General features: G+C 46.9%; 1 protein-coding gene across 4 annotated transcripts; it reads right to left on the bottom strand.

The window, feature by feature from the left end:
- Window positions 1-227: 227 nt before the first annotated feature.
- Mcm10 (minichromosome maintenance 10 replication initiation factor) lies at window positions 228-25,823 on the bottom strand. 4 transcript variants are annotated; one of them, NM_001107366.1, is given in 20 exon segments: window positions 1,217-2,449; window positions 2,847-2,889; window positions 3,651-3,796; window positions 4,873-4,986; window positions 6,091-6,203; window positions 6,744-6,888; window positions 7,198-7,426; window positions 9,218-9,326; window positions 9,414-9,524; window positions 10,409-10,509; window positions 11,935-12,131; window positions 12,319-12,435; window positions 15,198-15,365; window positions 16,119-16,284; window positions 17,176-17,410; window positions 17,860-17,994; window positions 18,113-18,217; window positions 19,251-19,595; window positions 20,880-20,969; window positions 22,443-22,485. In NM_001107366.1, coding segments are annotated over 19 exon segments (2,670 nt in total). In that variant the 5' UTR covers window positions 20,887-20,969; window positions 22,443-22,485; the 3' UTR covers window positions 1,217-2,365.
- Window positions 25,824-26,156: the final 333 nt, after the last annotated feature.

The following is a 26,156-nucleotide window of genomic DNA, read 5'->3' as shown; positions in this document are numbered from 1 at the left end:
TAATGATTGATTTTAATTTTTAAAAATATCTAGTGTTTTTCTACAAATTGCTTTTACTTTAGCCAACTGACCTTTCATTCCTTTTTCAAATATTAGCAAATGTAGAATTTCACTGTTTGAACTCTTCTCATTTTTGGAGCCCTGCCACAGGGTAGTGACGCTGACTTTCATGTTGATGACGCTGTACACATATTGATGGCTGACAGTGACACATTTAAGCAAACAGATTTGCGCTGCCTTTTAAAAAGATTTTATTTGATTTTGTGTGCAGGAATATTTTGCCTGCATGTAAGTGCCGTGCATAGTCCAGGAAGTGGGGTATTCCTTGGACCTGGAATTACAGTCGGTTTCAGTTACCATGTTGAAGCTCTCCTGGAAGAACAGACTGTTCCTAACTGCTGAGCCACTGCCCTGCCTCCCATGCGCCTGACTAATGAATCCATGCCCTTGGACATTAGTTAACCAGTCCGTTTACTTTGCTAAACCTCAGCCACCCTGAGGTGTTTTAACTTCTGTTGGGGACAATTTACCAGGCATCCAGAAGTTCCCTATTTTCTATTCCAAAAGACTGTTATCTAAAAGACTTCATCGTTCTTTTTTTGTTTAGAAACAGGATTTTGTTTTTAAAAAAGTTATTTATTTCTAAACAGGAAAAAATATACAAGAAAAAAGAAAACCCTTAAACAACAAGTATCTTAAAGATAGATTCAGATGAGCCCGTTTCTGCTGAGTGCCTAACCAGTTCCAAGTGTCCGAGGACGTGATATGGCTCTGATATTAAGTCAAGAAAAAAAAAAGATAAACGTAGTGAATTTCTATGAAAGTATTTAATAGTTGGTAAAAAGCACTAAAAGGCAGGATTAAAAGATTAATTCTATTAATGAATATTTTCAAGGCACATGGGTAGTTCTCTCTACCCCCTCCTCACCCCTGAATATTATAGGAAACCACACATATAATGCATAAAAATTCAACCTTCCAATATCTGTGAGAATAGGAAGGGGTTCCATAGTGTTTCTAATTATTTGGGAATTAAAATTTAAAAATTAAAGACATCCATACTCAGTCCCCAGAGCTTTGTAAGCATGTCACCATCTTACAGACAGCAAGCGAAGACCAGCCATGCCCTGCGCAGAGGAGAACACATTTACAGGGCACAGACCACTCTGCAGCCGACGTCAGACACCCCATCCTTTCAGATCACTCCCAAGAACCTTTGGTCCTTACTAATACTTTATTTCTTTTCCTTTGTTGAGTTAGAAGCCAAAGCACAAACGCCCCTAAAAATGGTGGTCAGACCTTAAGGGGAACAGGACTACCAAGGTCAGCCCCTTTGGCCCTCACAGAGCACAGACAAAACTGTAGGGCACCCAGCCATGAGCCTGAATCTTTGGCTCCTCAGAGCCTCAACCATCTATGTCCGGTAACTACTTTTCTCATGATTACCCTCTTGACACGTTGTCTAGCTGGAGTTCAGATTCCAGTAATGATCCCGCCAACTTACCTCACCCCTAGACAGAACCAGCACTCACGTAGGTCAGGCACTGTTAGCCTAATCTCGAGAACTAAATGTTTAGTGGGATTTGCTAGGTATGTTTTGATCTTTAAGATTCCTGACACACATAAGTACACCTGTAACCCTGCCCTAAGTGCTCAGGGATTCTGTCTGTACGGCTGGTTTCTCAGTCGTGTTCTACAGCTTCTCTAGTTGTATATCGGCTTTTATTAGTTGCATCAAACTTTATTTTAAATAAACCCACGCTACAGGTTGAAGAGAGCTTAGGCATTTCTCAGCCCCACAGCACTGTAGGTAGAGCAACTTCCTTCTCTATACGAAGAAACTGAGTCCCAAACTGGCCTAGTGACTCCACCTCAAAGAAAAAGCTGAAATCATATGCGACAGAAGGAAAGACCGTGGCCTCCAACATCAGCACTGAAACTCATCAACCAGAAGCCGAGTGTTGGGATGTCACAGACACGTGGGTCAAGCTTTGCTTTCCGCTTAAGGCCCGAGGATGAGATGGGGAGATAACTGTACCATGCTAGCCCTTTGTCTCTCGGTGTCCATATTAACACTCGAAGGAGACCCAGAAGCAGAGCTTGAAACACCTTTCCGTTCTGAGGCAAAAATCTGTGTGGCTGCTGTGAGGCAGCATCTGTACCTCGGGGAGAGGCCACAGAGTTCTGGTTTCCATGTGTACACTGATGTTAAATATGGTGTCAGCCAGCACACAGAGGAAAGAGTAGGCACTGACTACCAAGCACTTCTTTCTCGTGGTGTCAATCAGGGAAATGGGCGGCATGGAGCCAATCTCTTGCTTCTCAGAGCCACAGAGGTAAGGCCGGTTGGGAGGTGTCGGAAGCATCATTTAAGGCTGTTGAGAAACTTAGCGTGCTCTTCCCCTCGTGGCAGCAGGGTTTCTCCTCCGATCTTTGGACCAGTCTTCTCCTAGAAAAAGGAGAGCGCATGAGTTAAGATCTTTATTTCCCTGGGTCACCAACTTACGAATTAGCACGCAGCAGTACACAGCTGGGTAACGTCTAGAATGTGCCCAAGGCCATCTGCTACAGCTTTGGCACCTGATTGGTGCTCTTGGGAGGTAGTGTGACCTAGTGGGAGTTCTTCAATCACTCTGGATGGGACCCTGAAGGAACAGGACCCAGGGATCTTTTTTGTTCTATATGATATAAACAAGTCTTTGCCATCTTCTCCTACCAAAGGTCTGAAAACAGACCGAGCAGACAGAAACTGCAGAACTGTGAACCAAGGGAAATCTTCCCTCTTTAAAGTTGATTATCTCAGGTAATTTTTGTTACTGTAATGAAAAACAGATCACCACACATACCTTTAGCATTCCATCCCGTTCCCACTTGTAGAGGCCACAGTTACTGAAACAGAAAAAATGGCTTCACTAAGTAGTAAGATATTAACGGCTCCCCAACCCATACACATGAAGACAATGGGGGTGGGGGTGGGATCATAGGGAACAAGTTGCCCCTTCATTCAAGGAAGAGCTGCTCAAGGAGGCACCCATATAATCTACCTCATCAACGGATATGCTCGAAGCTACAGAGTCAAGCACTTCAGTGACCTGAGAAACAGCTGTCCACTCCTCAATAATCAGGAGGCTTCAGAGATGAAACTTCAGGTGACAGCAATACAGGGCAGTGCCTGTCCCAGTGAGGGGCGCCATCTAGGCACTAGCTCCTATCTATTTTTTTTTTTTTTTTTTGGTTCTTTTTTTCGGAGCTGGGGACCAAACCCAGGGCCTTGCGCTTCCTAGGCAAGCGCTCTACCACTGAGCTAAATCCCCAACCCCTAGCTCCTCTCTATTGAGGACAATGTTCTAGGTCAAGAATTGAGACCAGACAAGGCAGGGGGAGCCCCATCCTTGTAAGTGCCATCTGCCTGGTGAAAAGGACCCACTACCCTATCCACGGGCTGCCCACACTGCTTACCCTAACACATACCCTTCAGCCTACCACCATGCACACTGTCAGCTGGGGGAGGCTCTACCTCTAGGTCTCAGCTAACAGTTCCAACTTGAGGGCTATCAGGAGCTACGGGAAGGCTTGGGGTGATGACCTCATATTCCAGGGACCATACAGGAAGAACCACGGACACAGAGAAGCCCATGTGGCGCTCATACCGGCAGTGCTTGTTTGGGAGCTTGTCCAGGGAGATAGTCCTGTTTCCACAAGGACATTTGAAAAACCTTTTCACACCATCATGCCAGTGGAGGTTATGCTGTTCACTGACACAGGTCTCCAGAGGCTTGAAGTGGGTGTAGGCACACTGTACAGACAGACAGACACCACATGACAGGTGAGGGGCTTTGAAGGTGGGAGGAGGAGCTGCTCTCAGGGCCTTCTACACTTCTGTCACTGCTGGGACATGACCACCTAATCTTTAATGATGCTTTTTTTTTCTGAGACAGGGTTGTGTAGCCCAGATTGGTCTTAAACTTGTGATCATGTATAGCCTCCTCCCATCACTACCTCCCAAATGCTGGGATTGGAGGCACAAGTCACCACACCAGGCTCAAGTGTTCTTGATTGTGACCGTTTGTATAAACTTGGCCCAGGAGTGGCACTATTAGGAGGTGTGGCCTTGTTGGAGTAGATGTGTCACTGTGGGTATGGAGCTGCCTGGAAGTCTCAGCTCCTCCTGTACTATGCCTGCCTGGATGCTGCCCTGCTCCCACCTTGATAATGGACTGAACCTCTGAACCTGTAAGCCGGTCCCAGTTAAATGTTGTCCTTTATAAGAGTTGCCTTGGTCATGGTGTCTATTCACAGGGTGAACCCCTAACTAAGACTTTGACTCTCTCTTATACCAATTCCTATTTTCTAACGTCTGCCCCATTTAAGTAGAAGCATATAATAACACTCAGTGACACTGAGATGTTAGGAAGGGCACATTTGGCGATGCAGCCTCTACCCCAGTATCTGGGAGGCTGACATAGAAGGGCTGCAAGCTCAAGAACAGTCTTGACTGCATAGTTTGAGTTTCATGTAAGCCAAAGTTAATATTAAGATTCAAAATATTTTTTTTCCTTTTTATTCTCTTTTTTTAAAAAATTTTGGTCAAGGTTCCAGAGGTAGCAAACTTTGAATTATCAATACACCAGGATTTGTCAGAACTTGACAAACAGTAATAGGAACAACTTGGTCCTAGTGGCCACACAGCAGAATCTCCCTACAAACATGCCACTGCACAGTTCCAGGTCAGGCAGGGCACCTGAACCTTGTCTATCTTGCACTATTTATTTTCAACTCTAAATACATATTACAAGCTATGATTTCACATCCCACAACTCCTCAGATCCTGCGCAGCTCCCCCGCCCCCAGCAGAGCCCCGCCCCGGCGCACCTTCCTGCACGTCACCACGCGGCACTTCACTTCGCGGACGGCTCTCATCTTTTCTTCCATCTGTTCTTTTTTCACCAGTGGATCAAAATAGGATTTCTGTAGCTCAGCCTCGGCCTGAATGGCAGAACCCACGGGAGTAAGTGCACCAAATGCAATATACGCTCAGAATAATGACACCGTGATTTAGCTCAATCAGCAAAGCAGAGCTGAGGAAACAAGTGTAAGGACCCTACAAACTTAACGATTGTAAAGGTATAAAAAACCAAACCAACCAAACAAAAAACCCCACACATGAGAAAAACAAAACAGAAAACCAAAAACCCAAAACAAAACAAAATACCTTAAACTAGGGAATAAAAGACGAAAAGAAGACCTTAAGGCATTTAAAAGAAGTTCTCAGCCAACAGTGAGATGGGCAGTGGCATTAAGTTGAGAGTGCATGAGTGACAGCCAGTTCAGTGCTCCCACAGAGTCCACAGAAGGAAGGTACAGGAGGTCCCAAGGACGACAGCCCCATCAGCTAGGTGCTGGCCACTGCAAATGCTCAGGGCACAAGAACGTCCCAAGCAACCAGAGATGTAGGGCTGTGGGCAGGGCGCTGTCTCTGAAGAGCGATGACACAGCTCTGGAGTTGGGACAGTCACACAAGTGAGTTCACACACACTCTAATACACACACACACACACCCTAACACACACACCCTAACACAGACACACACACACACACACACACACACACACACACACACACACATACACACACCCCTACTTAATGGATCAGCTCTGGAGTTGGGGTAGTCACACAAGCGAGTTCACATGCACCCTAATACACACACACACACACACACACACACACACACACACACACACACACACCCCTACTTAATGGATCAGCTCTGGAGTTGGGGTAGTCACACAAGCGAGTTCACATGCACCCTAATACACACACACACACACACACACACACACACACACCCCTACTTAATGGATCAGCTCTGGAGTTGGGGTAGTCACACAAGCGAGTTCACATGCACCCTAACACACACACACACACACACACACACACACACACACACACACACACACACACACACACACACACCTTATCTAAAATGCTCTTGCTTCTTAAAGCAAATCATATACTATACAGATACATGGATGCCCAGTCCTCCAAGAGCTTTGTTTTGAAGGACACTGGCCCGATCCCTTGGGTGCTGACCTCTTTCAGGACGTCTGTGTGCTTGGACTTTGCTTTTAGGATTTTCTGAAATTCCTCCGACTCTAAGTACGCAAGCTGCTCTCTCCTTTTCTTCCTGGCGGGCTCCAGTTCATCTGCAGAACAAGAGCGGTTATTACTGAGGGAACCAGTGTCTCACCCCTTAGCTCTCTCTCTGTCACCAGGTTCTTCGACCTCTACATCAGGACCCCAGTTGTAACTGGCAAGGGTGACCTCAGTGTACAGAAAGCTGGGTTTGATGGCCTATAATACTATTGCTGGCAGAGGCAAGGCAGGAAAATTGCCGAGTTTGAAGACAGACAACCTTGGCTACAGAATGAGACTGTTTAAAACAAACAAAGAAACAGAAACCAAAAATTAAGCAGAGACTAAGGAGCCTAGACCAGGTACGGAACCCTTTCCCCACCTGCTCCGATTCCAAGTTCGTGTTACTCTATGGAGCGAGCAGATGAGGCAGGCAGGTGATTCGTGACTGTAAACCCAGCCCTCAGGACCCGAGCAAAAAGACAGAGCTGGAGCGAGGCAGCTTGGGCTATTTAGAGACCCAAGCCAACACTGGATGTTGGGGGACTTATGCTTAGAAGACGTCCTTCTAAACAGATCTGTCCCCACTACTGACGGCGAAGCCACCATACCTTCAGGAGAAACCGTGTTGCTGTTCTCTGCACGCTCCTTCACGCCCAGCACATCTCGGGGGTCCATTTGCCTCCTTACAATATTGTTTGGATCTACTTTTGTAAGAATCTGGCCTTTTGCCCTCAATTTTGAAATAGCAGCTAACTAGAAACAAACAAACAAACAAACAAACGAGATAAGACAGGCGCCTACAGTCCTACAATCCTTGGTTCTCTTAACGGAAACTGGGCTGCTGAGATGGCCCAGTGGGAAAAGCCTGGTGACCTGAGTTCTAACCTGAGAACCCACATGGTGGCTGAAGAGAACCTAGTCCTGTAAGTTGTCTGCCCACCCCCAGCCGCCCCAGGGTCACATGCAGCCACCATGCCTGGCGTTTTACTTGAGTGTTAGGGACCCAAACTCAGGTCTGTGAGCACAGTAAGCACTTGGCTGGCTGCCCGACACCCCCGTCACCTTTTTAGCTTCTGCTGCTGCGCTCAGCTTTGGTTTTGGTGGTGGTGATTCATCAAAGAAGAGAACGTCGTCCCCATCTGAGATGCCTCTGCCCAGCTTGGGCGTCCACGGGGCCTCCGTTCCTTCCAACCTGGGGAACTCAGCCCCAGTTCGAGGGGACTGGGCAGCAGGCTGTCGAGAGGAGGACGGCACTGCTGCGCTCTGGACCTCACTTGAGGACTGGAGGAACCTTAAAGGGAATGTGAAGTAACTAAACATGGGGTTGGGTACTAGGCTCAGTACCAGCATCATTCATTTGTCTTGCATACTCTAGGTCCATTCCACACCCAAAGCCCAAAGTAAATAAAACAACAATAAATATATACCCAAGGCTTAGAATTCAAAATAGACCAGGAGACCTGAGTTAAGCTGGAAGCCAACTAGTTGTTGGTAAACAATTTCCTGTCTTTGGCTAATAATTCAAATTAGCAACTAAGAACACGAGCTCTGCCATCTGCTCACGGACTGTGCTGTGGATGTTCGCTTCCTAACGCATGACTGCTTTACCAACTGGCTCGGCAGGACGTGCTGCCCAGTGCATATCTAAAATCATCTCTGTGTGTGGTTAGCTGTAAGACCCCCGGGGCCTCTCTGCACTCCTTCCTTCTCAGTTTATCCTACAGGAAGGGCATACACACGGAATGTTTAGAAACCCTTCACAAGGGAGGAGGGATGGGATGTTGAAATGACTATAGTTCCTTAAAAGCATGTATGGAACTGTCAAGAGAATTAGAGATGAAACAACAACAACAACCACCACCACCTAAGCTGGGTGGCTGTGGCACAAGCCTCTAAGCCCAACACCCAGGAGACAGAAGCAGGCAGTTCTCTGAGTTTGAGGCCAGCCTGGTCTACAGAACAAGTTTCAGGACAGCCAAGGATACACAGAGAAACTTTATCTTGAAAAACAAACAAAAAGCCAAAGCAAACCAACAAAAAACACAAAATCTAACAAAAACAAAACAATAAAACAACCCCACCCAAAACTAGTCAACCAATCAAAAGTCCTTAAGAAAACTGGCACTGCAATTTACTTTTATATAGATTTAACACATCAGAAGAACTCAAGCCATGTGTTATAAGTACACGCCTAAAATTCCAACACTTGGGAGGTGAGTTCAGAGCCAGCCTGGGCTACATGAGACTGGGTATCACTGTGCTGAGCACAGGGTGCTGAGGAGACAGACCCCTGACTCAGCCTCACTCATCAGCGTTAGGATTACAGGCACGCTCTACCCTGCCTACCTCAGAGCCAGCCTTCTTCATTTCAGTAATGACCTAGCTACTCTTTATTTAAGGTCACTTCAACATGAGGCCCTTCTACACATACAGGAAACACCCACAGAATCCTGATCAATTACAGCATGGATATAAAATTAGATGGGAAGTTTTGGAAGATGCAAGAACACACAAAATACTGTTAGTGAAGTAAAAGAATGTCATATTTTATAGTTGTTTACATCATCCACAAGACAATCCTTTACTTTCTCCAGAAGGATGCATAAAACTCTTCCTATAGGATCACCCTGCTGCTTAAACTTGTAACTCTCCTGCCTGTACCTTCAAGAACTGGGATTATAGGCATGTACCACCCTGCTTGCCCACCAGTGTACATATAGGAGGTCAGAGGACAGACAGCTTGTGGGAGTGGGTCCTGACCTTTACTGTGTTGGCTTGTGGATGGAACCTAGCTCCTATGGCTTGGTGGTAGCCATGTTTACCCACTGAGCCATTTTGCTGGCTCCAAGCTGACACCTTGAAATAACAAAGTCTGTGGCTTCACTTCAGAATGGTGGCACCCAAGTTTCTCATTTTGTAGATAAGCTGTGGAGCTCAAGACCGGTGCTCAGAAAGCGTCTCCATACTCTCTCCCTTTCTCCTTTCCAGGGCCATAGTAACTGGTCTCCCCAACACCAACAGGCTCTGGCTCTGGGAGCAGTAGCATTAATTAGAGGCAGAGAGACAAATCTGCTCCTCTTACCGTTTCTGTATTTCTTCTGATTTCCTCTTCCGCATTTCCAGCATCTGGTGTTTCTGCTGCTTCAAGAGGGCCGATGCTGAGATGGACTGGATGGCAGGTTTGGGGCTCCCTAAAACACAGGCCACAGATTGAGGGGTCATAGAAAAGGTCTGGGGAACATGGGCACACACCCCATAATCACATACGCTGGCTGTACCTGAGGACTTGGCTCTGGCTAAATGCTTTTGTAAGTTTCTGGCTCCAAATGTGGGCAGGGCCATCAATTCCCTGAACTCCTCTGAGCAAGACAAGCTCTTCTGGGGAATTCCTGAAACATGCAGACATTAATTTTAGAGGATTCAAAATGTAAATGGTTTGATATCATGTGAGCTCACTTTTTAAACTCTATAGTCATAACTTAGTAATCTGTTAGTGAGTAAGATGGAATACTAAAGAAAAATGCACAACTTTTCTTTTTCCTTCTTCTTTTTTCTTTTTTTCGGAGCTGGGGATCGAACTCAGGGCCTTGCACTTGCTAGACAAGCGCTCTACCACTGAGCTAAATCCCCACCCCCCCTTTTTTTAAAGATTTACTTATTTATTTTATGAGTACACTGTCGCTGTCTTCAGACACACCAGAAGAGGGCATCAGATCCCATTACAGATGGTTGTGAGCCACCATGTGGTTGCTGGGATTTGAACTCGGGTCCTCTGGAAGAGCAGTCGGTGCTCTTAACCGCTGAGCCATCTCTCCAGCCAATGCAGAACTTTTAACTTAAAGGTCAGACTAGTAGGACAGCCAAGGGCATCAGACACTCAGCCCCTAAGGATTGTGGGACCCACTGACATGCCATTTCTGGAGTATGCATGAGTAAGAGGCCATGCAGGTTTCTGATCACTCTCAGGACCAAAGCTATGGGTGGACTGGCACTGTCTAACCTATGCCTATTTTAACAAAAGGTAACTAAGCGATCAGCCGGGAACCAGGACTAATGCTGGACACCGAGAGGCTGACCTGCTCAGATCAAGCTGAAGATTTCCCTTACTGCTCAGTCACCAAATTTTCTTCTTCAGCCTACGCCACATGGCCCACGAAGCTCAGGTGATGAGTGGCCTCTCATCACTGAAGAGCATGAGCCATAACCATTCTCAGCCCAATACTGCACCCCTGGGAGACAGAGAGAAACAGAGGATGGATGCAGAGAGAATTACCCAGCTTCTGTTTTGTTTCCTGGATGACTGAGCGTGTGCCCCTCACAACCAGATTGGTCAGCGTGGTTTGAACCTTCTTCTTAGGAGCAATGGCTGCCGCCCTGTAGTGACAAGAACCAAAGCAGAAAGTTACTGAGCTATATATAATGCCTTCTGAAACAAAATATGAGGACTCCCGATGCATCTGTTACCAATGGTCCAAGGTCCTCAAGGCCTGTCCACCCACACTCGCAGGCTTCGCCAGCCACAGCTTGGTAGCCCAGGAGTTCTGGTTTACACACTGAATCACAGATGGAGAGCCTGCAGATTTGCTTGAGGAACCCCGGGTGATGTGTGTGGCCTTGCCCTCTCACCATAAGGGTGGCCTCTGAGTGTGACAGGTCAGAACATGTGGGAAGGAACTGTGGTGACTGAACGAAAAGCTTTGCCGAAGGGCCAGAAACATCAAAAATTACACCAATACTGTGGTACAGAAGCCCAAGAATTTGTTTTGAAATACTTTATGGCTGTTGAAGTTAAGTAAGTTACGATTATAAGTCTTTGTAGCTAGCCTGGGCTACATGAAATCTTGTCTCAAAAAATTAAAAAACTACAATGTTATTAGAAATACCATTAGTATTTATTTACCCATTGGAATATGGTAAGTAACCATTAAAGGATACAATATAGCTACTAAAAATAATGACTAAAGAGCGATTACTTAATATAAAGCACAAGTCTTTTTGCCTAATTCTATAAGACCAGAAAATAATTTGTTTTGTTTGCTTGCTTTAGTTCAATCGAGGTTCCTTTATACATGTTCACACCTGTTAATGCTCAGACACCATCCCTATGGTGAGATGACAAGGCCACACGTCACCTGGGGTTCCTTAGACAGTCTAGAACCACAGTGGAGGCCACGATCACCTGTTCTCCATCACTGTGCCCTGACGTGAGCCACATAACACGTGTTCATGACATTGGAGGTGCATTCTAAGAGGCCTGCATCCTCCCTCTAGAATAATAACCACGACAACAAAGAGTAATAATAGCGGCTCAAGAAAGTCATCACTTTCTGTTTTCATACAGGAGCTCAAACACCCCGCACTGGCCTGGAAGTCACCATGGCTGGCAGACTCCTGATTCTGCTGCCATCACCTCTTGGTCTTTTTCTCACTTGAAGAGTGTCTTGTGAATGAGAGTAGGTCTGTGCACACTGATCCAGCGGTCCTCTGGCTGGCAGTGTGTGCTCCTAGCCATGAGCCATCTCTCCTGACTGGTTTCTCACTTTGGGACAGGGTCTCCCTAGAGCTGGGATCGCAGGTGAGACATCACACCTGATGATGTCTGAGTTCAGATCCCATGACTCAGGGTCCAATCATTCAGTGTGCTCCTCTCCCTAGGAATAAAAGATGTCCCTGACCACTCTGGCTTCAGCCACAGAGTAGCTCCCGTAAGTACGCTAGGACAGTTACAGAACAGGACAGTCCACCTCTTAAGAGAGAAGCAAAATCCTTTCCCAAGAGCAGCCCTGAGAAATGCCTTACATGGAGGCTGCGAAGGATTCTGAAGAAACCCCGCCGTAGTAGAAACCATCTTGACACAGCCGCTCCTTCAGGCTGGTGCCTCTGCGGAACTTCTTGGGAATCCGTCCCCCGGAGAAAGTGGACTGCAGATCGGACCGCTTTGCACTAAGCTTCTTGTACTGGGCCTGGATATGATACTGGCAGTACTCACAGTCATGCTGCAGGGAAAAGCACCCGACAAGGGCCCGGTCAGCAGTGACGCCATCTCTCCTAACCTCACAACACTATGTGCTTGCTGAGCCCGTGCCCTCCAGTGCACCCTTTGCTCATCACCACCACAGCACCTGAAGTCTGTTCCTCATGATTGACTGTGCATAGGCAAACACTAAAGGGTTTGTGACCCACCAAGTTGACTGTCTGTGTGCACGGCTCTCCATTCTTCTTCTTGGCTTTACAGGTCCCCAGATCCATAGCTTCTCCCATAATTAAGACTTTTTGAGGATGATCGATAGATAAGCACACCTGTGAGAGAGAGCTTACATAAGTGCCAAGGTCTTAATCCAGATATGTCTGCATCTGGTCTGGGAAGGCATCTTTGAAGCCAGTGTTCTATACAACTGTAGACTAGGCAGTGCAGAAGACTCAATCTCGGCTCCCTTTTCCGGAACCAACTTTTCCTTCCTCGTGGCTGTCCAGGCTGGCCAAGTGCTCAATCTCAGACATATCTCGGCACTGTTTTCCCAGCATTCCTTATAGCTCACAATGGTCACATGACTGAGGCTTGGCAAATTAGACTGAAATAGCAATTGATAGGGAAGTTCTTGATTTCCTACTAAAAGGAGACAGGCTGGCTCACCTTCATCCAGCCACCAGTGGTGATAAGAGGGGGGACAGTCTTAATGACCATGGCTGACTCAGTTCTCCTGCTCCCTGCTGCCAACTCTCAGGCAAGCCTACCTACCAAGAACACAGGCTGAGATAAGGGCTGTCCTCAAGGGCCTGGGCCCTGTCCTTGTTTCCAGAACAGAGCATCCTGTCACTTGAAGTCACAGGGCCCAGTGGTTGCTAGGTAACAGAATCTGTGCAAACTTGGCCACAGGTAAGCCCCCATCTATACCAGACAGTTCTCCCGAGCCTCGAGGGGTGAGCCCACTGAGCAGCCTACTGGTAACAGAGCTGTTCTGCCTAACTGCGTTCACACCTATCAGTAACAGAGCTGTTCTATCTAACTGCGTTCACACCTATCAGTAACAGAGCTGTTCTATCTAACTGCGTTCACACCCTGGTAGCTTGAGTTTGTCCAAGACCTTCCACCAGATCTAGGAACTTTAGCAGAAAATATCAAGCTGTTCAGAGCTTCCCAACCCAGATGAATAAAATAGCCAATGACTAGATTCCCCTCCCAGGGTAAGAAGCTACAGTATTCTGGTTCATAGGTGATTTGGCGTCAGCTTGTAACCAAGAGGGAAAGGCAAGAAACTCACTGTGGTGCTTGACTAAAAATTGCCCCAGAGGTTCATGTATTTGAATATTTGGTACTCAGTTGGCTGGAAATATTTCGAGAAGAATTAGGAGGTGTGACCTTGTTGGAAGAGGTATATCACTAGGGGTGGGCTTTGGTGCTTCATAAGTCCACGACTGGGCCAGTCTCTCTGCCTGAAATTCATGGATCAGGATGCAGGCTCTTACACAGTGCCACGCCTGCCTGTCCACTGCTGTGCCCCCCACCACGATGATCATGGACTCATCTCTGACACTGTAAGGCTCTCTTTTATAAGTTGCCATGGTCATGGTGACTCTTCACAGGGATAAGAAAGTAGCTAAGACACAGAGCTATGGCATCACTAAGTTGCCTGTTTCTAGTGTTTTGTTTTTGTGAGGGAGGAGAGGCCAGGGTCTTGCTGTACACTAGAGGATAGCTCAAATTCACCACCTAGCCCAGAATGACCCAAGACTTGCCACTTTCCCCATACCTAGCACAATACTAGACTATACATAGAAGAAAATTGGGCTGGCAAGATGGCTCAGTGGGTAAAGGTACTTACTAACAACCCTGACGACCTAAGTTCAACTCTAGGAACCCACATGGTGGAAGGTGAGAGCCCATTCTACAAGCTGTCTCCTGATCTCCACAGATATGCCGACACACATGCACCCCACCTCGAGCCCACGGTAAACTAATAAAGGCAGTAAGTTAAAGAATTTGGGAGGCAGAGGTAAGAGGTCTACCGTTAGCTCAAGGCCAGCACAGGTCACAGAGAAACACACACACACACACACACAGAGTGGTTTTATGGGACAGAATCTTACCTTGGAGCTCAGACTGGCCTTGAAGCAATGGCAGTAATCCTCTGGCCTTTGCCTTAGGACTGCTGGGATTATAGGTGTGAATACCACACCCATCTACACCCCACTGTTTGTTTTTTTTTTTTTTTTTTTGATGTAAAAGCACGAGGTAGCTTTATTAACGAGATCCCGGGTCTTAGCGGGATCCCGGGTCGACACGTATCTCACACAGGAGACAGAGGAATCAACCCCCACTGTTTGTTTAAAAGAAACCCTATTGAAGTTTTTTTGTTGTGTTGTCAGGAATGATCAAATACACCCCCAGGCAACAAATGAAGACTTTTGCCATTCTCTACTGAAAATAAAGCTCTTGCTGGGCCAGAGGGGGAAAACTCTCCGTTGCAATTTACACTGGCTAGCAACTTACTAGGAAGCAATGGTAACAAAGCTCTAATGCAGACTGGGAGGATGGAGGCTTGCTCTGACTGAAGTGCCAGCTAGGACAGTAACATTAATGAAGCAAAGTTCATGCAGTTGCATCAGACTGATCTTGATACAACCATGGACACATATGAAGGGATCCAAGGACACCCGAGTGGGAGTGTTTGGTAAAGCTGAGCTGGCCAGATGGCCGAGGTACAAATGCTTGCTGCGCAAGGCTGCAGCCCCAAGTTCGCTCCCCAGACTCACATAAAGGAAGAATGACTCCATAAAGTTGTTCTTTCACCTCCACTCGAGCTGCGTCAAGTGTGTGTTCTCTATGATGATCAGTAATACAGCAGTGACAATAAGAGTTCACAGTAAACCCTGGAACTGTGATACTGACTCAAAACCATTTAGAACAAGGTTCATAGAATCTTGGCAGGCAGTGAGCCAGCCAGTGAAGAGCTAGAATGGCGACAGAATCAGGCAGAGCCCTGGAAGATTAACACAGATGTTTCTGATAAAGAAGTAACTGCAGAAACCACAGCCAAACAGTCCAAGCCCTCCAGTCTCACCTCCGTCAAGCCTTCTTTGGGCTTCATGGGATTTGCGTTGAGCAACCCTATGACAGTCCCTTGCTCTGTCTTCCAGAGATCTTTGTGAACATCTCCAAACAGAAACAAGGACACACATTGGGTCAGGTCACGAAGGTCGTTCAGTTTCCAGATGCTAAACGTTTTCCCCTGGAGTGAACAGAGTTCCTTTCAGTCACGTTTGAAACCCTGGCGTACAGAGTGACCATGGAATGGTTCGGGTGTCTTATTGTGGGAAAACATTTGACTCTAATTCACCTTAAATAGATGGTCGTCAGAGTGCTTTCAAATCATAAATTCTTTCTTTCTTTGGGCTTTAGCGTTTATTACCTGCCTCATTTGAGACGAAACAGAAGCAAGGCAGGCCACAAGTAACCTAAGGAGACAGTGTAACCTAGCACATCCAGCGGCACAGGTACCGGATTGTGTGCGACAACCTCCCACTACCATCCTGGTATGAGACAAGAAGCACCTACAGCATTATCGTTTATACCGACCACAGGGCTGGAGAGCAGGCGACTAATGTCACCGCTGCTGCTATTAAGAGCTGTCTCAGTACACAGCTCACTGATGGGCCAGGGATCCCAGCACCTTACGTTCACAGACACCTATCTCTGGGATTTGTGGACTCAGCCTCTCAGTACTTGGCCTTCTCCACAGGAGAGATGACAGCATCTCAGGGACCAACACAGGTGTCTCCTAAACAGTGAGAACTGAAATAGTCAGAATGACTGGACAATAGCAGCCCCACTGTCTCTCAGCCGAGCGTTCTTTGCAGATAGTACCCTTGAACACCAGCCAAAGGTGAGTGCCCATCAGGAGTTATTTAACAGGTGCCAAGTGAAGACCCGGGACCCCTTTAGCCGGGGCTGGCGCAGCTCAGGAATCAATAAAGCAGCTTACACTGTTAGCGCTCTGTGGCGTGACCTTCCTCAGGATAACCCCAAATGTCACCCAATCTGTCTCTTCCAGGTTCTCCGTCGCCATCTTCTCCTTGATCTGAGACAGTCTGATCAGTTTCCGACCTGTCATCTTCCTGTTCATCTCTGTGGAGGAGACTCGAGGCCGCCTGGGCCAAGAAGCCGGAAATTGCTAGGTCGTTATTCTGGTGACACTCTCTGGCACTTACGACGTGCTTAGGGACATTACAGACAGCAACCTCTCCTGTGGCTCGGGGCGCTTCTATTTAATTGGGACAGCATCTCACTATGACTGGCCTGGAAACCTTGTCTTGGTAAGCACCCTCCCCCCCTTAAAGAAGACTAAAAAATAATTTTAAAGCGAGGGTTACTTTTCCCTGGAAATAGATTTACCTGTAAAGTTTACTTTATATTCTTTTGTAATCTTACTATGATTATAAGAAGGCACTGCTATTCTGTGTCTTTTTTTGCTTTTGAGACTGTGGTTAACTTTGAAGCACAGGCTGGTCATACAGTTATGCAGGCTAGCCCTATTTCCCAATCCTTTTTCCTCAGCTTTCTGCCTGTGGGAATCAAACACTGTGTATACTCAAAAACTGTATAGACTTCAATTGTATACATTTAAGAATTGTCTAGGATCCTAACTCTGTACACAATAAATATAGACTAGACCACACCTATACAAAGATGGGAAGTTTTATAATGAAATCTGTGTTACTATGTAGGGCAGGCTGGCCTTGAACTCACAAAGCTCCTCCTGCTTCTGGGTCCAGTTCACTGGGATTAAAGGTGTTCGGCCACCATTATCATTGTGTAGACAAGCCTTTCTTAAACAGTCCACACCACAGTGTACTGAGTTAAGACAGTGCTGCCCTCCACACTGGGATCCCTCAGTCAAGAGCTGCTGCTGCGTGAACACACACACACAGACACACACACAGACACACACATGCCCTCTAGAAGACCCATCTTCTGACAGGAGTGAGAGCCACCTAAGTGGGACACATAAAAGGATGCAAAGGGATGTCACAACTACTGACCTGAGGCGTAGGCCTGAGAAAGCTTCCACAGAGACCTGGGGAACCTGCGGGGACGGCTCCCCAGGATTCCCGGGGGTTGCCTTGCTTTGATTTTTAGTCATCCCACTGCATTTGTTTCCAGGAACAGCTTGAGGTGAGGGTATGCTTGTTGACCTAGCCGGAGAGCTTTTAGGCTCTAAGAAACTGGAAATAACCCGCAGTGGTTGTGAGGGTGCACTTGTCCTTGAAGATGACTCTAGAAAATTAGCATAAGAAGTGGAGAGAGAATGACCGAGAGTCGTAAAACCTGCTTATGGTATTCTTCTTGTTATCAAGGCACTAGATACTTTTTGTTGCTATTTTGAGACTGGGTCTCACTCTGAAGCTCAGAGTGGCCTAGAATGCAGGTTCCTCCAAGTGCTAGAGGCGCCAAGTGTGTACAGGCCTCACATAATCAAATCTCGCTGGAGAATAAGACCACTTTGTGAGTATTGTCTAGCTCTCTTCAGTGAGGTCCAGTAGACCTCTGTGTGGCAATGGCTGGGCAGTTCACAAATGCTTGTGACTCCAGCCCCCGGGGATCTGTATACACACAAACTCATTTGCCTGCAACCCTCTCTTACAAACCACATGCACACACCAGTAGAATGATGGGTTTTCAACAGAGCCGAGCAGGGAGACCCAGCCGGGCCTGGAGTACCACACCTGCAGGAGTCTTTGGCACTCGAGCCACCCGCTTGGCTCTGGGTAAGGCAGGGACATCAAGCTCTGCAGAAAAGCACACCGACTCCTGAATTCTCCTAACTTTCTTCTCCTGAGGTGGGGGCCGCAGAGATGCACCTTCAGAATTGAAAGAAATCAGGAAGGCTGGTTTTGGCAGGTGCTGGGTGGAAATACTAATGCTACAGTTTCTTGGTAACAAAAATGCATATTACTGCCACAATTACGGTCACCTTACCAGGTGGTTCGTGCAAAGGGGCTGAACTTGGAGGCTGTTGAAGTGATGCAGCTTTGAGCTGCTCCTGTAAGGATTTCATCTGCTCTTGCAACTTCTTCAATTCATCTACAAGAGAAAAGTATATTAAGATTCAGATAGGAGAGCATGCTGTATCCAACACAAACAATGCTATCCCCACCCAAGACCCTGAGACCCACAAGACACTCCCATAGTTACTGCTGGAACTTCATAGAGGAATTTGAGAGGTTCCTTAAAGAACCCTTTTATCCTTAGTAAGCAAGCCTTTTGACACCTGAGCTAGCCAGGAGCTCATACTGCTAGTGAGACGTGGTGGGGTAAGCCTGCAATTCCAGCACTCAGGAGGCTGAGCACAGAGAGGGAGATGAGGTCAGCTTGAGCTGCATAGTAAGACCCTGTCTCGGAAGAGCAGAATCCCCAAAGAGGAATTCATACAAACATGTTACAGAGGTCAAGCAATCATAGACTGAAGTGCCACAGTGCAATCAGTGCTGGCTTCTGTGTTAGATGTGAGACAGGGCCAGGACCGACAAAGGGCATGCGTGTCTCAAAAGGGCAGTTCAGAAATGGTCTCTTGCTCAACCAAACTGCGTGGGAGCTTTGCAGCCTTGCCCTGGCTCCCCATGTACATACGTCCTAAAGTATTAATACACTCTATGAGAAATATAAAGTGTTAGAGCCGTTCTGTGGAGGATCAAGCCTCACTAGCTGACAGGGATGTAAGGAGGACCCTGAACACTGCAGTGCTGACTTTATTAGTCCCCCAACCCATTTGAGTTCAGCCACGTGTGCTTGTATACAAAGGGCTTTGGGGTCGGTGTTCCTTCATTGCTCCTGCCTAGTTTTTTGAGGTGGGGTCTCTCACTGAGCTCAGGGTCTGCTAGGTTGGCTCTGAGCCCTAGAGACCCATCTGTCCCCAACTCCTCACACTGGGGCTCTGCACTTGGGTTCTCACACATGTGTCTTACTAAGCCGTCTTTCCATCCTTTTTGAAAAGAAAAACCGATTGGTCACCAACCACCCTTGCATCTGCAGTTATTTTAACGAGAACCGTGAAACTTGGGTCGCCTACTGTCTCATGAGCAAACTGGAAAAAGCCAGCCACCACAATCATGGCTACCTTGCAACTCCTGATTGGTTTTCTCTCGGCTGCGAACAGGAGCAGGGGGGACACTGCTGTCTTCAACTTGCGATGTAGGAACTTCATCATCTGTTAGGTCCTCCACATCACCAAAGAGAGTGGCCAACCGTTCCTCCTGGTCCCTGGTCTTTCCCTCTTCCCCACTGTCGGCCTCTTCTGTGTAAGATTCACCATCGCCGTCAGCATCAAAAAGCTCATCGAATTCATCAGGGTCACCTTCCTCCAGAGACGAGGACTTCTCATTCTCCTCCGAGCCACAGGGCACGGCTGCTGCCTCGTTCTCCTCCAGCAGAGATGTCAGTACACACAAGTCGTCTTCCTCCACTAGAAGAAATGGGAACGAAAGTCCACCCCGGGCGGAGACACAAGCACACCCTACTCAACGTGCCGGTCAGCACTCACAGGGCAACTGAAAGGAGCCTCCAGATTTGCCACTCTGCCTGCTTCTCTCGGACCTACTGTCCTGCCAGAGCGCCTCTTAGAAGACACCGAGGAGAGTAAAGAAAGAGTGGGCCAGGACCAGGCCGGACCTTTTCCCCTGCACTGCTTTAACGAGCTAGCTTCTGACACTACCAAGTTTCCTGAGATCTGGCCAGTAAGGAATAAGTAAAAAACGCTTTAACATAGATAAAGACCTTGCCTACCGTTTTACTTTTTGTTATTTTTACTTTATTTATTTATTTTCGTCAGGGTTTTGCTGTAGCTGACTTGGAACTCACTCTCTAGACCAGGCTGGCCTCAAACTCAAGAGATCCTCCTGCCTCTGCCTCCCTAGTTCTGACATTTAAGGCGGGTGTCACACAGCCTGGCCCACTGTTACTTTTAAATGGAGAAAGATACGTAAACATTCGTCACCCAGAATTAGTTATCATTAACTTTTCTGTCATATTTGCCTTTATTTGACCTTTAATCATTAAACAACACTTTATTTCACTGGTAATTTCATGTTATAGATAAAATTAACCCAAATCAGAACATAGTTTCTTTTTCTTTTTTGAGACTCAATCTCATGTATCCCAGTACTATGAGGCTGAACTCAGAGATTTACCTGCCTTTGACTCCTGAGTGTTGAGATTAAAGAGCTAAGCCACCGCACTCCACACAGTGTTATTAATTTCAATGTTTGCCTTCACTTTTCTTGAAGAAGACAAAATCTAAAAAACCCGGGGGAAAGTAATAGTTTCTGGCGACGAGCTCATTTATGTCACCAAAGAGAACAACAACTCCCCCACCCGCCATGCAGTCCGCTGTTCAGGGCCCGTGGAACAAACACTCTGTTGCTCCAACTGAGCTGTACTCGACAGAGCAGTATTTTTCCACTGGGATTTTTCTTTGCACAAATTCCTGAAGAAAAAAAACAAACAAACAAGCAAAACTCCAAAGAAAGGACCACCAGAATTTAAATCGGATCTAGACTAAAACCATTTCAAAAGATTTCCACATGCAACGTAACTCTGGAGTCAGACAGCCCAGTTCAATTTCCCGGTCTGACAGTTAGACATCAGTTACTAAGCAGCCCTGGCTCCCGGCTGCTTTGTGCTAGAGTGAAGGACGGTGTGCTAGTTTTCCACACAGCAAAGAGGAAGCCATAAAACTAGACGGCCTTACCATTCATGTTTTCAAGATAATGGCTGAGCCGTGGAAGGGTAAGGAAGGATCAGGTAGCTGGTCCAGGAGATACGCAACAAAGGTTCTGGGCTGCAGAAAAATCAACATTCGAGAAGTCACTGACTCTTCTCACAGGGCACATCCAACAAACCATGTCCCAGCGATTCCGGGACACCACCCTTAGGATTCGCCCAGGACCCGGCACCCAGCATGTCTCCTGCCCTCTCCCATTACCAACAGCCCAGGAGCATCCCCTCCTCTCACATAAGCTCTTCTACCTGGCTTCAAACTGGGGTTAGAGACCAAACTGCCGTGCAGTACAGGGTGTGGGGCAGACTACAGACTCAGTGTGAACAGGAGCTATTCGGGCTGTGGTAAAATTGAGGGTTATTGTCCTGTTTTACTGTTCTAATGCATTTGAAGACTACTTTATCTGTTGAAGCTTAGTGTGAGATGCATAGCTCTACCATAAGTTAGGATTTGTACTTCCACACTACTTGGCAAAGCATAGAGGACCAGAAAAATTAAGATAGAAAGATAACATTGGAGCTGGGTAGGGTATCAAACGCCTTGAATCGTAGTACCGGGGAGGCAGAAGCAGGTTATCAGAACCCTGGCCATCGTGCCAAACAGTGAACTGTGAGAGAGGCTCCAGGGTGTGTGTGGGGGTAGGGGAGGCAGAAGGCCTTTTACCTCAAGTATAGTTTGCTCCCTGGATTGTTTTTTGGACCTGATTTCCAGCCTCCTTCGACCAACATTAGCATTTAATTTATAAGACACATTTGTTCTTGTTGGATGTCAGACCCAATCTGGCGGAAGGACAGGCTGAACGCTGTCTTTGGTGTACCCCGAGTCTGGATATGACCTTCTGCCTTGCTTTACTGTTTCCTCAGATATAAACTGTGTGTGTCAGGCAACTGTGTTTAAACTGTTCTGTTCTGAGAATGATCTGGAAAAGGGCTGTTCTGTTAGTATTTAATGCGTGCTTACTGCACACTTCTTTACATGTTCTTCTAAACTCACTGCTCTGCTACATCGGCGTACACAAGCACACTGAAACTGAGGTTGTTAAGGCGTATGCCGCCATCCCCCAGGGAGAGAGGAGTCAGTGAGGGCGAGCATTTTAAAAGGGTGCTCTTTATGCAGGCAACTCTAACTGCTTTCAGTGGGTTATTTAAACAAGATAAAAGAAACATGAAAGTAACAGGGTACGTATCACCGGTGAGGAAGGGGTTTAGAGAAAAGGGAAGCTAACAGGGTTGAATTGCCATATTTACATGTGCGTACATGAAACTGTGAGAGACAAACTTTTAAAAAACAGAAGTAAAAGGGCGCTCTTAAAAAAAGAAAATAAACCAAAACAGGCTCCTTATGCACACGAGCTCCCAATCTTCCAGCCCCGGCCGGCGCCTTGCCCGTTCCAGCCTCGGCCGAAGGTCGCCTGCTTCGCTCGATCAAGATTCCGGCGCCTCTTCCCCTCAGAGCTTCGCGCCTCTCCCTCAGACCCCAGTCCCTGCGCGGACGCCCAGAGTCCCCGACACACACAAAGGCCGCAAAGCTCACCTAAGACACGGTTGGTTCTCTTGCCGGTCCACACCGGATCCCGCCAAAAATTACAACTGGGCTCCTCCCACCTCTGACGTCGACGCGTTCGTGTGTGGAGGACGCTCTGATTGGCCCACCGGAACTCTCGGACCGCACAGATCCTTGGCCGGGAGGGAGGAAGCGCCGCTTCTCAGTAGAGCAACCTGATTGGTGTAGGCTATCGGACGCCATCTTTGCTAAGGGCAAAGAACTTCCGGTTGGTGAAGCCTCAGCTTCGCGCAACTAAAATAGAGGTTCTGGCGCCCTCTAGCGCGGAGGAGTTCAAGCGTTGTTACCCACTCCTCATCTCCAGCCCATCTCCTTAAGTGGAGGGTAAGAACTAAAGAATCCTCAACTTTTACCAATCGGCAGGCACTCACCGCGGTCCTCACAGGTTTCCCTGGTGTAAGTAAGTAAACCTATCGAAGTCCAAACCAGTTTTGCTGATCCCATGTCCAGTTTTGATTTTAGGATTTAAATTAAATAGAGATGAAAGTTTCTACTTTTCACTCTGGCTGACCTACAGGAACTAACATTTCTTCAGATTTTGTTTCTCCATCTGTAAACGAGGGAAAGGCTAGATGATAGTTTTGGATTCAGAAAATAATATTCCCGGAATAGTGCAGATTCGGGGAACTAGATTATGTCAGAGTTCAGAATAATTTATGAGAACATTCTTTAGTAAAAGTCAAACTTTATTTACAAGTGTTTATACATAGAACTAAAACCATTTTCCAAATGCAGAGAATATTTAGTCTCCATAATTCCAAAGACAGTTTATTGATGTTTGAGACAGGGTCTCTCCATGTAGATCTGCCCTTGAACTTTCTACATGGATCAGGTGAGCCTTGAACTCACAGATTTTTGCTTCCCACCTGCTGGGATTAGAGTGCCTGCCTGAATTATTTTAAAACAGTATGTAGCAGGATGTTGAGTGTCCTGGGATTCCTCCTCCCGCCCCTCCCTCTCTTCTTTTTCCTTTGTGCTGATGATTGGATCAAGGGGCTCGTGGATGCTGACCAAGCCCTGTGCCATGGAGCCCCTGGCCTAGAATGCTTGAAACCTTCTGCCTCAGCTTCCAGGGTGCTGGCATTACAGGCTTTAGGCACCACACCCAGCTCCAGATGACGCTGTTTAGAGGCTGAATACCACTAGTTGATTTGAGATAAGACAGCATTGGTCTCTCTCTCTGTCTCTGTCTCTGTCTCTGTCTCTGTCTCTCTCTTTCTCCACTGTACTTATTCATTTTAGAGTAAGACTAGCTTCAAGATCCTGATGAATTTTTTTCTTGGACCATGGGTATTAATACTCCATTTATGAACTCCAACTCATCGTTATTAAAGCCTATGTCACTGGCCCAGGATTAGGAGTAATTCTAGTGTGAACATGTCACAGTGATTGAGAGACTTCAATGAGATGGACCAGTTCTCGTTGGTATCCTCTGGCTTCTTTCTTCCCCGTGATTTTACAGGTAACCTTTGCTTCCCATGGGATTTGAGGAATATGAAATGGTATCACTCTAAACGGTCAAGCACATATGGATACGGAGAGCCAAGCAATTTGTATTAATTGGTTTAGTGGCAATTTTGAGGAAAGGGGAGGTAGTGATTTTGGGGAAAAATAAAGTAAATTCAGAATCAAATGCGAGTGGGATATCAAGGGGAAAGAGGGCAGAGGAAAGTCAGATTGAGGCTAGCTGATCCATTTCCAACTTGTGCAACTAGTTGTTTCTTGAGGTAACACATGTTAGTAGGGAACATGGGAGGTCCAAGTCTAAGGGCCACGATGGTCCATTTGATTTAAGAATGACATCTGTACATGTTAGTCAGACTTCTCGCTCCTGTGACAACTTCAGACAGGAAGGATTACAACAAGAAATCAGATATCCTGACTATGAACATCAAACTAGGAATACCTGGGAGGACATAAGGCTGGAAGGATTTTGGTTCTGTTGCTCCTAGACCGTGGTGAGGCAGAGGCTATGGTTGATAAGGCAGAGTGTGTGGAAGGGTATGGTGGATGAGGCACAACATGGTGGAAAGGTGTAGTGTGGTTGAGCAGAGCTGCTCATTTCCTGGCAGCCAGGAAGCAGGATGACAGGAAGGCCAAGAACAAAGTTTGTCACTCCTGTTCTCAGTGACCCACTTCCTCCAACCAGGTCCCACTTTACACAGTTCTACCACCTCCCAGTAGTCTTTTGATTTGATTTTTGAGACAGGCCAGGCTGTTCTGAACTTTCTCAGTAGACTAGGCTGGCCTTGAACTCAAAGATCTGCCTGCTTCTGCCTCCCAAATGCTAAGAGTAAAGAGGGGTGTGTGTGTGTGTGTGTGTGTGTGTGTGTGTGTGTGTGTGTGTGTCTGGTCTTCGGCTACTTTGTGGGTTCTTTAAAAAAGATCTACTTATTTACTATATATAAGTACACCATCGCTGTTTTCAGACACACCAGAAGAGGGCATCAGATGGTTGTGAGCCACGTGGTTGCTGGGATTTGAACTCAGGACCTCTGGAATCTGGAAGAGCAGTCAGTGCTTTTAACCACTGAGCCATCTCTCCAGCCCACTTTGTGGGTTCTTTCTTCCACCCTTTCAACCCCCCAACATGAGATAAAAGAAAAAAAAAAAAGGATAGAGAGGAAAGGAAAGAGATCCCTGAATAAAGTCAGGGGTCAGAAATGGGGTGACATGAGTTAGACTTTCTTGCTGACTATGGGCATCCGAGTTCCTTGGGGCAAGTCTGATCTTTGCCATCAGGATGTCTAATTTCTTCTCGTTTCTTCTTGGCACATGGCTAATTAACCAACTGTGACCAACACCAACCAACAACCCACCACGTTTCCAGCATCTATATACGCTCCAGAAAATCCCCAGAATTCCAAACATCACAAAATCAAAGAAACCATCAGCAGCTGGCAAAAATCACACCCCGACCACAGCAGGAGGCAAACTGTAGTCAGCTGCTGTCATGGCTGAAGCAGTCCCACATTCCACATGCCAAGAAATAGTCTTAAGATATTTTTGTTTTTTTTTAAAGGAACCAAAACCCCAAATCCAGCTCCTAGTAGTCTGTTCAAACTGGGGATTCACAGTGGATTAATCCACATGATCTGAATGCTCCTCTTCTGAACACTGTTTCTCCTGGGGGGCCAGGCTTTCCATACAGGAAGCTTTTGAGGAGGACACTTCATATCTAAAGCACTAAGAGAATGCTAAAGAAGGGCCCAGGAGCAGCTTCTTCCTCTTCAATCTGAGACTCTGAGGAAAGGCCACACTCTCTTTAGAAGAACTGAGACCCTAGGGTTGGGGATTTAGCTCAGTGGTAGAGAGCTCGCCTAGCAAGCGCAAGGCCCTGGGTTCGGTCCCCAGCTCCGAAAAAAAGAAAAAAAAAAAAAAAAGAAGAAGAACTGAGACCCATGCCTCAGCTTAAACTATAGCAGGGTTGTTTTTACTTTGTTTTTGCTTTGGTTTGCTGTGTTGCTCTGGCTGGCTTTGAACTCCTGGTAGCCCTTCTGCCTCAGCCTCGCAAGTGTTGGTAACAGGGAGACACCATCTAGTGGTTCTTAATTTTGGGGGAGCGGGAGGTGCTGTGTGGGGAAGATGTTCACAGACCTCTTTGGGAAAATAATAATAATCTAGTAGGTCTTATTCCCCTTCTAGAAAAACGCGTACTGTCAAGAGTTTGCACGCTGTTCAGTG

Source organism: Rattus norvegicus, chromosome 17, assembly GCF_036323735.1.
Source record: "Rattus norvegicus strain BN/NHsdMcwi chromosome 17, GRCr8, whole genome shotgun sequence".
Lineage (NCBI taxonomy): Eukaryota > Metazoa > Chordata > Mammalia > Rodentia > Muridae > Rattus > Rattus norvegicus.
The sequence above is the reverse complement of the archived record's forward strand: the minus strand, read 5'-3'. Positions and strand labels throughout refer to the sequence as shown.

Bases quoted from the DNA above. Each gene is read 5' to 3' on its own strand.
- Mcm10 (XM_039095781.2), bottom strand. The intron at 12,436-16,118 runs GTAAGCTGCTTT...TCTCTCTCACAG, and splicing joins CGCCACAGAGCGCTAACAGT to GTGTGCTTATCTATCGATCA. The intron at 7,427-9,217 runs GTAAGAGGAGCA...ATTCCCTTTAAG, and splicing joins TCAGAAGAAATACAGAAACG to GTTCCTCCAGTCCTCAAGTG.